This window comes from Dipodomys merriami, unplaced genomic scaffold (genome assembly GCF_024711535.1).
Source record: "Dipodomys merriami isolate MVZ:Mamm:240054 unplaced genomic scaffold, mDipMer1.0.p SCAF_10, whole genome shotgun sequence".
In the NCBI taxonomy this organism is placed as follows: Eukaryota; Metazoa; Chordata; class Mammalia; order Rodentia; family Heteromyidae; genus Dipodomys; species Dipodomys merriami.
In genome coordinates, this window is record NW_027202271.1 from 30,441,269 (window position 1) to 30,454,954 (window position 13,686).

The 13,686-nt window shown below is 40.2% G+C and overlaps 1 protein-coding gene across 1 annotated transcript in view; it reads left to right on the top strand.

Annotated features, from left to right (window-relative positions):
* The window catches only part of Kcnmb4 (potassium calcium-activated channel subfamily M regulatory beta subunit 4), a 41,883-nt gene that overhangs the window by 7,260 nt on the left and 20,937 nt on the right, over positions 1-13,686 (top strand). The window contains exon 2 of the mRNA XM_070036793.1: positions 11,003-11,130. Coding sequence (XP_069892894.1) covers positions 11,003-11,130 — 128 coding nt within the window. The remainder of the gene's footprint in view (positions 1-11,002; positions 11,131-13,686) is intronic.

Sequence of the window (13,686 nt, forward strand, 5' to 3'; positions counted from 1 at the left end):
TGAGTGCTGGGAACGCTCTCAGTGGGGCTGGAGCTCCATTCTGGTACCATCCTTGGAGGCATCACTCAGTGCTGCAGTGGAGCTCCCCCACTTAGAGCTAGAATGTGCCTTCTGTGTCCCTGTCCCCTGAGCTTCACCTAGCATCCAGTCGCATCTCTCCATGTGAATGTGATGCTCTGAAGATCTCTTAAGTCAAGGTCAAACTTTGCCCTTCAGCACTTTTCAACTGACATCTATTTGATTTTACAGAGCGGCTAAACAGGAAATTCACAGCACAAACATGGTATTTTTTTTACAGGGCTTTAGAATTCTGGTTGGAGATACTCTGATTATCTCCAAGCAGTGCAGGTTTGCTTTCAGAAAGATAAATCTGGATATGAATTCCCAGCAAATTTTGTCACCAAAGCAGTGTTCTTTTTTTTTTTTTTTTTGTCGTTGGTCATGGGGCTTGAACTCTGGGCCTGAGCGCTGTCCCTAAGCTCTTCAGCTCAAGGCCAACACTACCACTTGAGCTACAGCGTCACTTCCAGCTTTCTGATGGTTTATTGGAGATAAGAGTTTCACAGACTTTCCTGCCCCAGCTGGCTTTGTACCAAGATCCTCAGATCTTAGCCTCCTGAGTAGCTAGGATTACAGGCGTGAGCCACCGGTGCCTGCTGCTTTGAGCAATTCTGTGCCAATAAATTTGAAGCTACTTGATTTTTTAAAGAAACTATATTCATAATGATAATAGCAAACATTCATCAAAGACTTTATTTGGGGGGAAAATGAAGGTTACTCTGCCCCATACCCAGAAACAACTCCACTTGCCTATTTCTTTTTTTTGAGTATTTACCTCCATATTTCTAATTAGTAGGTTCCTTTATGTATGTGCATCTATTATATGTAATATAAATAATATATAGTGTATATGTGTGTGTGTATACACAGAGAGACAGACAGATAGTGGATGGATAGATAGGTAGATAGATAGGACACCAATTCTACTTATGATAGAGTTCTTTGAAGATTAACAATTTGGTTTTTTTACACCATTCCATTCCACCTCACTTTTCCTCCTTTAATTCTTTAAATAGGATTCTAGCAGTAGAGTACTTAACATTAATGATATAGTTTCATCTCTGAAATTTTTTTGTTTTCCTTAAGTTAGTAATCCTTTTTTATTTTCTTACTTTCCTATGTTCTTTTCTAACTTTCTCAACATTCTCCCCCAGAATTATGAAAGCCTTTTGTCTACTGTTTTTTTCATATGGCCATTTACAGTTGACAGCACTGTCTTCTGTCCTCATCATCATCCTCTTCCTTCTCTCCCTCTTCTTCCCTTTCTTCCCCTTCTCCTTTTCCTTCTCCTTTTTCTCCTCCCTCCATCTCCTGAGACATCCTCTGTAGCACCTGAGGTCAGCTGTGTGTCTCTACTCTGTTGTTACCTGTCTCCTTGAATCCATTCCTTCCTCTTTCTTAGTTGATTCCTCCTCCTTTCTCCTGTTGTTGTTGGAATACATCCTCAAGTAGCTTCCTGAGAAAAGGTGCAAGGGAAATACAATTTTTAGATATGATGTGTTGATCAAAGTTGTCTTTCTGAGGATTTAACACACAGGAAATAGCTTAATCAAAATACAATTTGTTATTTGTTAGCCAGTGTCTACAAATTTGTGTTGGGCTGTACTTCCAACATTGTTCCTTCAATAGAAATAAACAAAGAGGAATTCTTCCCAAAGTTGTGTTCATTAAGCTCAATGTTTCTGTTGTTGTTGTTTCATTAATTCAAGCTGGCCATAGTCTTCACCTAGCCCTAGTACTCCACAGTCTTAGGGCAGTAGGTATATGCCAGTATGAGACAAACAGACCTGGATAAATAGCTACAAGTTGAGAATGGTGATAATATCAAGAGAGAAGGTACAGTGGGAGTATGAGCCATTTCTTTATGAAACTAATCTGCTTATAACATTTGCTTCATTCTTATAAATTCCAAGCTTATGTTTTCACAAGATGAACAGCCCAGTACCCAGTGGATAACATGGTATTTTGATGTTCAGGCATTAAGATTCTTCTGGACAACAGTAACAAATCAGAAGAATAGTCTTGCTTTATCCTATCAGGACTATCTGTGAGCTTCACATGTGTGCTGTCTGTCACAGACAGCTGGAAAGGCACTGGGTCACAGAGGTAAGTTGAGGAACCTTCCTGCTCTGTGCCCTGGAGCAGGTTTTTCTGCTCTGGCTATCGCTGACAGCTGGCAGGGTTCTGGGTTACTCAGTAAATGGGTCTGAGTAATAATCCCAAATGTTGATATGTGTTTCTTCTAAAATATAAATAAGGGCTGGGAATGTGGCTTAGTGGTAGAGTGCTTGCCTAGCATTCATGAAGCCCTGGGTTCAATTCCATAATACCACATAAACAGAAAAAGCCGGAAGTGGCTCTGTGGCTCAGGTGGTAGAGTGCTGGCCTTGAGCAAAAGAAGCTCAGGGACAGTGACCAGGTCCTGAATCAAACCCCAGTACTGGCAATAGTAATAATAATAATGATAATGATAATGACCAACAATCATTGTGCCTCTTTGTTTTAAAGAGTGAAAGGTACAGCAATTAGTTTTCCATTTACAGGAGCATTCAGACATTACTCCCCCCACCCCAAAAAAAACATCACTAAGGTAATAGAACCTTGAATTTCTACCTTCTCACACATCTGTACTTTACCAAGGAATCTGGGACACTTTGTACTCTCTGATTTCTAGGCCCAATCAGCACAATATCATCATTGTACAATGCTATGTTCTATGGGCTTAGGAGAGGGTCAAGGTCCCTGCAGACTAGGGCATAACAGACTCGGTGTTGTCTTGAGTAAGACAGTACTGCCTGTGCGGCTCAAAGGTGGAGAAGCTAGCAATAGTCAGATCAATAGCTAGTACCAGAGGTAAGCTCATTTGTTCCAATAAAAAACTGACTACCTCTAAAACACTGACTGCCTCTAAAACAGTTGATGAAAGTAGTCATCCCTGATTCATTCAACAATGCAGTCATTCTCCAAGATTTGTGTGCCTTCTTCCAGAGGCAACTTCAGTAAGGATGAGCTGGGGATGTTCACTCCTTTTACCTGTGTGACTCCCCTAGAGATGCAGGATTGTTCTATCCATTTACTCTATGGGTAGGAAGGTCAAAGTACAAATTAGGACAATTGCTGGGCATGAGTGTTCATGCTATACATCTACATAGATGAAGCAGCTATATTTCAAGATCTGTAGGGACATTCATCGTTCACAGGACCTGTCGTGATACAGACTTGGATCAAACACCATTTTTATCTGCCCCATGTGTTCTCATTGTGAGCCCTCACAAAGTAAGCAAGAGTAATCCAAATGGGTGCCCTGTCCCCTTCTGTGTGGTTACTCTGGCAAATGTCTTTATGTTTCACTAGATGTTAAAAGATGTTCATTCAGTAGGCACTGGGTTCTGCCACTGGGTCTTCCTTCCTGAATGAGCAAACTCTCTCTTCCATTCATGCAAGGAGTTTTAAGCCTGGGATTATATGAAGATCCCTGCCTTGCCTTTCATTGAATTCATTTTACCCAAACTTTACGTATGTAGATTCAAAGAGAACCTTAGAAGGTTGTCCACCTATTTTAGTCCTGGAAGGTCGGGTAATTTGTTTGTCACTGTGAAAGTCCTTGTGGATCATTTTTTTTAACCAACTCCACCAGTTCTGACAATCAGGGATTCAGGTAGAGGACAGTTTATCTCTGGTCCGTGTTACATAAAGTCCCAAACTGTGGAGCCATCAGGAGGCACATTCACTCACATCAAACATTTGATGTTGGCTACTGGTTCAGGCCCCAGCTCTTCTCCACACTGGCTTCTCCATGTGGTCTCTCTGGTGAGTTAGTGTGGGCTTCTCAGAATGGAGTTATGGTACCAAGGACAAGCCAAGAGAGTGATACAAGCAAAAGTTTCACTGCCATCTAGCCTTGAAAGTAGCCCTGTATTTTTATTTCAGCTGTAATGTTATAGTGACTCTACCCATGTTCTAGGGAAGAGAAGGTAGAGCTCCCCCCACCTCTCATGAGTTATAGCATAGAGTGTGGAAGAGGAAATATATATTGGTGCAACTGTCTTTAAAAAATACACCTGCCACAAACAGAAACACCAGTTTTTTTCATCACTGTCATTTTCTTTTTCTGTGATAGGAAACTTATGGACATACCAATCATGGTTACAATATTTCTATTTCTGATATAGCTGTACATAGACATGTCAAATTTGTGTATCTTACATTATACAGAATAATACACAGAGTGTCATCAAATAAAGCATGTGATCCTGAGCATTTAATAAAATTTTACTTTATTTCAGTGTACTATATGGTTATAAGGTATTGGCCATCTTTTGAGGGATTTTATTCTGCTGCTGGGCGTGGAAACCAGGGTCTCAGGCAGACTGAGCACACATTCTAATTCCTCAACCTGTCTTCAAGGATTTAAAATTATGACCAGGAGCCATTAAACCAATTTTTACATGTCCAGTCATGCACATTATAAATAATAACTGTTGAACTTTATCCAAATTAAACTGCCTTGTTTTGATCTATTTCTATTTGGACTCAGCCTCTGTTTTTGGCACAGTTGTGTTTTTATTTACTAACTTTAAAACTAAAGGAACTATTTTTCTACTGAAGGTGGGATGTCATTCCACACTTTTCTCAGTTTTCACAATATCAGCAACCTTAGCAATCTGCATGAATCCAAAAGTTAAGTGGCTATTATTAAATTTCCACAAAGCAGCTGTAGTAGCAAGAAACTTGGTAGAGCTACTGTCTGGACAATGAGCAACTCTCCCAGAAGCATTTGAGGAGAGAAGAGCAGTTCTTCAGGAAGTAGTAGGTCAGACCATCTGGACATTTTCCCTTGCTATCTCCAGTGTCCCTTCTCCTTCAAGCACCTTAGATGATTCAGTCTAGAATATCCACACATTTTTTTGCACATTCCACTTCTTGGAATGTCACCTTCCAATGTATTTTGAGGCAAACAAATTCCTCTACAACTTTAATAGCATAGGAGCAAGTTACCTCTTCTGAAAAGTCTTCTTTCCCTTGTGGCCAGAATATTCCTTTCCTCTTTTGTAAACACAAACACTGTCACTGGGCAGCAGTCTGTACTATACTATATGCTTCTGGGGAGAGGGAGAGGGAAAAGAGGGTAAGTAACTCAGCAATCAAGAATGATTGTTGTGTAAATGATCAGTTATAAAAATCTGTCATTCCACTCACTGTAGGAGTGGATCAGGCTTAAATGGATCAGGCTTCCAAGAGGGGTGTGTGTGTGTGTGTGTGTGTGTGTGCGTGTGTGTGTGCGTGTGTGTGTGTGTGTGTGTGTGTATGTGTGTGTGTGTCAGGCTTCCAAGAGGGTGTGTGTGTGTGTGTGTGTGTGTGTGTGTGTGTGTACTGAGTCTTGAACTCAAGACCTCACACTCTCACTTGGCTTTTTCACTCATGGATGGTGCTGCACTACTTGAACCACACCACTTCTAGTTTTTGCTGGTTAATTGGTAATGAGTCTAATATACTCTTCTGCCTGGGCTGTCTTAAAACCATGATCTTCACATCTCAGCTTCCTGAGTAGCTAGGATTACGGCTTCAGTACACACAGCCAAGGGTGGATGTTTTTGACAAGCAATCCACATGGTCTGTAAAACATACTTTAAGCAATGTTTGCTAGGTGAGGCACTAGAATTTTTTTTGAGGCTGTGCTCATCTATAAGCTCTAAATGCTTCTGTTCATAGTTTTGCTTTTATGTTTTCTAAGCTTTTATCTTTTACATTCTTTCACATTTATTTGACCTTCAACGTGTTCCATAAGATTGCTTTTATTTAACTTTCAGATATACACATTCTGGAACCTCCTGCCCTAGAATTTATTTTTTTTTAGCCAATGAATAATTTTATATGTGTTTCTTCAATTAACCTACATTCACAAGTACTGTGTGCATATGCATGTGTGTGTATATGTGTGGTGTTTGAAACATTGTGGAGTTTACAAATGACTCAGATTTTATTTTACAAAGCCTTTCTGATAATATGTTTATGTCATCAAAAATGCTAAAATTGCAATCATAGTTGGCACAGAGATTTTATTTTAAATGAAGGATTATGACATAAAATATAAGTAACATGGTGTCCCAGTAGATAATTATTCATTTTCTAACCAAATATTTGGAAAATATTTGATAAACAAAATGCATTGTACTATTATGTCCTTTAGTTCTATCATTCCTAAGTTAAGTCAAGAAAGAAACTGGAGGGAAAAGCAGAAATGGACTATTTTCCCTCCAGTTTCTTTCTTGACTTAGGAATGATATAGTAAGGACATAATAGTAAGTCCATTTTTGTTTCTTAGAGGATGCCTAACATAGCCAAGCACTGATGGCTCATGCCTATAATCCTAGCTACTCAGGAGGCTGAGATCTGAGGAGATCTTCCACCCTTGGTAGACAAATCTGAGAGACTCTTATCTCTAGTAAACCATCAAGAAACACACATGGAAGTATAGTTTAAGTGGTAGAGATCCAGCCTTAAGAGCAAATGCTAAGGGAAATTGAGAAGCCCTGAGTTCAAATCTCAGAACCAGCACCCCCACCCAAAAAAATAGAGAAATAGAGAATAGAAAAAATAGAGAATGCCCAACATAGAACCCAATGCCTAACATAGAACCAATATTTAGTTAAACAGACCACGTGTTTTATGCAATAATGTTTTAAATGACTCATAAAAGGAAGAAAGTGGATTCTGCCTACTCTGCCCACATGATTGAAATGCAATCTTCAAGATACTTATGGCAAAGAGCCCACTCCAGAACAGTTCTATTAAAATATAAACTCATTGTGCAGGCTATAGAAGAGTGCTATTATAAATCGTGATAAACCCTGAAACAAGACAATGGCAAAACAGGTAATACAGATTACGTAATGAAACAGTCCTCATCAAATGATGATAGTAGTATCTTTACTTAATAAATTCACAGGAAGTGTTTATGTTATTGTACTCAAAATAGCTCATTCCATTCCACCAACTTTGTTCATGAATCTAAAAGTTAACTTTTTTAAAAGCAGGCAGTAAGAAAATACAATTTTTTAAACCATTTGCTTGTTTGTTTCTCCTAAGTTTTTAAATAAAGTATCCTCATGCAGACAACAGCAGTCCGCTCTGATCCATGTGAAGGTTACTGGAGTCCCATGTTAGAAGTTGGGAAATGCTGCCTTTGCAAATGAAAAATAAAATAAGTCAGAAATATATGAAAAACTTTCTCCCAACTGAATGCATCTTGTTCTCCATAATCAAAGGCATTGTGTCTATCCATTTACTTAAGTGAAATTACATTTGTGGCACCAGAAATCCACCCTGAAGCCAAGATGAGGCAGGAAAGAAGAAAAACTTAAAACTGCATTTCTCAGAGGATAGATTGGGAAAGCAGAACTGCAGCAGACTGCCTCCGCTAGTCGGTCCTCGAGAGGACTACAATTCCATTCCAATAGACACTCTTCATTGGCTTGCCAAGAGTGGATGTAAAAGGCAGGACATCCTCTTTGCTCCAAATTAGGGAGCTTCAAGGAGAGAACACCAGCAAGTTGTATAGGAAGAAATTCTGAAGGTGATGTAGGGTGGTGTTGGGAATACACTGCCATCCAAATCCTAGATTTTCTATTTGTCATCACAGTTTGCCAGTGTGAAAAATTGCTTAACCCTCTCTGTCCCACAGTTTCCTTGCTGACATCATGAGGGTAATTATTGTAGTTGCTTATTTGGGTTAATGAGGTGCTTCAGATATAGGCAACAGATTGTGGCCATATTGGTGACAGTGGTGATAACAATAATAATATGACACAGATGATTGTTGTGGCCCTTCTGTTGATCCTTACCAAGCCTGGGAAACCATCAGACTTGAATAACCTAAAAAAAGAATGGAGTTTGCATGACTGAATTTCCTAATTCTTCTGCTTTGAAATTTTTTTTTTTTTTTTTTGATCCGGTCGTGGGGCCTGAACTCTGGGCCTGGGTGCTGTCCCTCAGCTCTTCAGCTCAAGGCTAGCACTCTACCACTTGAGCCACAGTGCCACTTCCGGCTTTTTTTTTTTTTTTTTTTTTTTTTTTTGCTTATGTGGTGCTGAGGAATCAAACCCAGGGCCTCAGGCATGCAAGGCAAGTGCTCTACCATTGAGCCACCTTCCCAGCCCTGCTTTGAAATTTTATTTGTGGTTGGTTTTAAAATTCTGGCACTCTACAATGATCTACTACCTAGAATTGAGGAGGGATCTAGGGAAAGCATGAAATTAGCTTCACAGAAAATGTAAAGAAACATTAACTGGAGAATTGAGATTTAAGAAAATGACAATAATAGTTTTTAAGAGCATAAGGTTTAGACCTAAAAATGTTTCCCTTTTGAACTGGATGCCGTTGGTGGCTCCCACCTGCAACCCCAGATACTCAGGAGGCTGAGATTCGGAGGACTGTGGCTAGAAGCCAGTCCAAGCAAAAAAGATCTCTGAAGCCAGGCGCCGGTGGCTCACGCCTGTAATCCTAGCTACTCAGGAGGCTGAGATCTGAGGATCATGGTTCAAAGCCACCCCAGGCAAGGAAAGTCCGTGAGACTCATCTCCAATAAACCACTAAAAAACCCGAAGTGGTGCTGTGGCTCAAGCGGTAGAGCACCTGCCTTGAGCTGAAGAGCTGAGGGATAGCGCGCAAGCCCAGAGTTCAAGCCCCACGTCCGGCCAAAAAAAAACAAAAAGATCTCTGAGACTCCAGCTCCAAAATAATCATAAAAAATAATAATCAAAATAACCATGCTTGAGACATGGGTAAAATGGTAGAACATCAGCTGTGAGCAAACAAAACAAGTAAGCATGAGGCCCTGACTTCAAACCCCAGCACAAAATTTTCCTTTGAAGATCAAGTTAGTTTTATAAAATTACTAGAGTATCATATGCTCATTATTTAACTTATAATACTCTGTGGAGAGATTGCAACCCATGAAAAAAGAATGTTATTAACTCATTCAGATAACATTTTGTTGTTGGTGGCAGTGGTCATGGGCCTTGAACTCAGAGCCTGGGTGCTGTCCCTGAGCTCTTTTGCCCAAGGCTATGCTTCACTAGTGCCACTTCCAGTTTTTGAGTGGTTAATTGGAAATAAGAGCCAAGTGTCTCACAGGGTCTTTTCTGCCTGGGCTGACTTCAAACTGTAGTCCTCAGATCTCAGCCTCCTGAGTGGCTAGGATTACAGATGTGAGCCACTGGTGCCAGGCCAGACAGCATTTTTGAAACATCCCCATTACCGGATGCCATCCTCAAGGCAAAGACACAGAAAAGAACAGTAACAGTACTTGTTCTCAATTCATGGATGAGCTAGCAAGTCTAACAACATACAACAGGCTAGTGGAGTGCTATGTGGTTTGAGCCATGATTCCTGCAGCTGCGTGAGGGAGGGACACTTGAGAGAAGAGCAAGAGAGGAGAGGCTTTCCAAAACAGAAAATGCCATACCTGACCCACGAATGGAAGGCATTCAGGGAAAAGGGTATTAAAACAAAAGAAACAGCCTGTTCTGGGTAGGTAAACGTGACAGTCGGTGGAAGATTTGGGGAGCAAGTTGTCCCAGGATTATGGGGGTGGGAGCAGCATAGATCAGATTATGACGATTGTTTTCATGTTGAGGTTTGAATTTCACCAGAAAAACAATGAGAAAGTATTTTTTACAAAAACAAACAACAAATCCCAAAACCAGTGGGACTCAAAATTTTTATTCTCTTTAATATCAGACACCTTGGTATAACATCTGAAAATAGAATGTGAGAAAAAAATCTCCAGACTCTAGTTCTAGCTGTAGAGCTGACAAAAATCTCAATTTCCTCATGTGTAAAACGGAGATCGTTAGAGGGCTATTGTAAGAAGTATACAAATTCAGTCCCATGAAGCATTTTTCACAGTGTCTGGAGCATTGCAAACAGTAAGGGTTAGGTGGCATCATCATGATGATGTATCTCTGTATCAGAGAAAATGACTTCAAATGTGAAGGGTTCATTTTAACATCTGGGGTGAAGAATGGTTTTCCAGTGTTGCCAAATCTATGTGGCTTAATCAAGTCCTTTTAAGAGAACTACTTTGTCAGCAACATGGTTAAAAAAATTATCAGTTAGCAAAGATGCATTGATTTTATACTTGAGAGGAAATTTTCTGCTGATGTGGTTGTCCAAGACAATGTAAGAAACACAAACTTAAATTTCATTGGTTGAGAGCAACATCCAGGAAAGAGCTATGTGCTTGATTCATTTCTTATAAGTAGAACAGGAACACATCAAGGCCAAAGATAGAAATTGGGAATCCAAATTGACTTTTTTGCCTCCTTCTTTTGACTGGAAAGTCCTTAAGGACAGAGTGTACTATGTTTTTAATTTGTTATAGTACTGTAACTCATTGCTAATAAAATGCTTTTCTATCCTTATAATTAGAGGAATTTTTTATATTGAAATGTTTTTTTTCCTTGTGCCAAATGGGAAATTTGAAATATAAGTTAGAAACTTCAGTTTCATTATATTCAAAATTAGGTTTAGATTAGATTTGCTCTCTGTATGACACCATACAAAAAATGGACTAAGAACTGAGCTACTGAGGCCACAAATGAGAAGCTGGTGCCTAAGGGTGTCCCTATGAACCAGCTGTGCTCTTTGGCTTGTTTTGGACTGCTCCATGGCTGGAATACTTTCAGTATGCTTTCCTGTCTCAGGATCAGAATGCTGGCTTGGGATATGATGATAGATGGCATTAGGAGAACTGTGATGCATTGTGGTTACACATTCATGGCAACTGAGATGGACCCTCAATACTAATCTACCCAGATCGTCCGTACTGTCCCATCAGACCTAGCATGTGTGTTATAGTCAATGTTTCTGACAATGAAAGAACCATATTTCAATATTCTACAGAATAATAGGCCTACTTTTTGTGTTCTATTTTTGCTAGTGCTCCTATATCCCTCCCTGTAAGAGAGAAAATCAGAAGAACTTGGAAAGTGTCATGAATTGGCAACAGTACTGGAAAGATGAGATTGGTTCCCAGCCATTTACTTGCTATTTTAATCAATATCAAAGGTAAGTCAATATTTATATGTACATATTAATGTTTATGGCCAGTGTAGATTATTATTCTGGTGCTCATTTGACAAAATATACTACTAGAGATCATCCTACTTCTTGTCCTTTCTTCCTTCCTTTATTTCCTTCCTTCCTTCCTTCCTTCCTTCCTGCCTTCCTTCCTTCCTTCCTTCCTTCCTTCCTTCCTTCCTTTCTTCTTCCCTCCCTCCCTCCCCCCTCTCTTTTTGTGCCCATATCAGGACTTGAATTCAGGGCTTTGCATTCTTGCTCAGCTTTTTTGCTGGCACTCTACCACTTGAGCCATGTCTGCACTTCTAGCTTTTTGTTGGTTAACTGGAAATAAGATTTTTAAGGATTTGTCTGCTCAAAAAGTCTGGCTCCTAACTGTGATTATCAGATCTTAACCTCCTAAGTATCCAGTATTTCAGGCATAAGCCCCAGTGCCCAGTATCTCCACTTTTCTAGCATGTAGAAACTCCTTTCTCTACAGGATGGAAAGTATATAAAGAACATATAGGGTTTTTTTTTTAAAGAGAGAATGTGTATCAGAAACATTACTCACTGGATACAGTAAAAAAATAATGATTTTACATAGGAACATCATATATTAATCATGTATTTGAGAGTTACAGATGAATTCACAGTGCACAGATTTGTCAGCATTTTGGACTACATCAAATCTTAATCTTCCCTTTTTCTTCCCTGATGAAGGATCAGTGAAAAGAGTTCACACTGTTAAAACTTTATTTGACTTAGAAGGCATCAAATTATAGCATATAGACCATATCAGGAAGACTCCTTGACTGTAACCACCCAGTATAATCATAGTAATTTATTATTCAAACACTTACTTACTGAATATTCAAAACTCCTTGCTGTGCGTCTCAATCTGGATGTTCCACAGTTACCCTAAACCACCCTTTCTTCCCATAATCTCTCTCTCTTAGTGGTACATAAATGCATTCATTTACCTAACCCAGAAACCTCTGAGGCATTCTTAATTCATTTTCACACTTTTAGCCATATAACCTGCATCCAGCATTATTTGGGTTTTACTTCTAGGAGGGTTCTTCTGTGTCTTCCCACTGCCTCTGTGAGTGTTCTGATTTGCATGATTTCTTAGCTCAGTTAGTATAGTAGTCTGACAAGTCCATCATGCCCCACCAAGACATTCTCCGTTCTGCCATCCAGACAATTTCTCATTCTTTCCAGAATAAAGTTTGAATATCTTGGTATGGCCAAGATTGCTGCATGGCAAACTACCCTAAATCTGGTGGCTCACTGAACAACAATGAACATTTCTTGCAGTTCTGTGAGTTGTCTGGGCTCATGCACAGTAAAGAAGGCTGAAATAGCCGCATGGTTCCAGGTAGTCTCTTTGCTCACAGACCAGTCCCTGTTATTGGCTACTGGTGCTAATGGTAGGGCTCCTGTTCCCCTCTATGTGTGGTCTCCCATTTTTCAGTGGGATAGATCACTTTCCTTATAGCCTGCCAGCCTCTGAACAGCATTCAGAGGTGGGCCACATCTCTAGCATTAGATTAACATCAATCCTAACACATTTTATTAGTCGGCGCAAGTCACAAAGCTAGTAGGATTCATGGCTTGTGGACAAAGGATTCATGGGCATATTTAATCTATGAGGTCTCCTCAAGATCTCATTCTGACTCTTACCTGCCCAGCCTAATCTGCTTGTTCATAGTTTGCAGTAGCCACTGACCTATATACAGGTGCCCAGGGGATCTACTACTTCATATCCATTTTTGACTGCCTTGCTAAGACTTGCTGCAGATGCTGCCTGCTGGGTTGCTTTCCTCACCTGGTTCCTGTTGGTGAGAAACCCAACTGTGGTGGGTAGGCAGGAAAGCCTCACCCAGAGTAGCATTAAGAATTAGAAAATGTGCTGTTTATATATAAAGAAATGCATAGGCAGACAGACTGATGTCAGAGTAGTTTGATGACAGTTGAGGCAGCTGGAACCCACCTCTCTTGAGTGTCTTTGCCTCAGGGCGGCTCCCTTTATAGCTGTGGAACTGTTTATGTAGTTCTGACTGTCACAGCCAGGCACACCAGCATGACTTTCCTGGTGTGTTGCGATTAGAAAACCTTTTTCTAACCTCTAGTGGTCAGCCTCCTGATGGATCCTTGTTTAAGAAGGACTACACCTAGATCTATGGCAGGAAAGAACAATCAGAATCTAGCCCTGAGTTCAAGATGGGGCAGTGTTTACTCAGTCACTTGGAGGGAGCTACTCCTGAGTATATTTGAGATGGAAGAAGAAAGAGAACACAATGTTGTAGAACAGACAGAGTATCAGTGGTCAAGCATCTCCTTGTCCCTTCATCTCTGTACAGCTGTTCCAGAGGATTGACTGCTTGGCTTCATATAACGGTGCGAGCGGAACTTCTTTTAAAAAAAAATCAAGCCAGGCAGCTCACACCTGTAATCCTGGCTACTCAGGAGGCTGAGATCTGAAGATTGCAGTTCAAAGCCAGCCTGGGCAGGAAAGACTGTGAGACTCTTATCTCCAATTAACTATCAGAAACTCAGAAG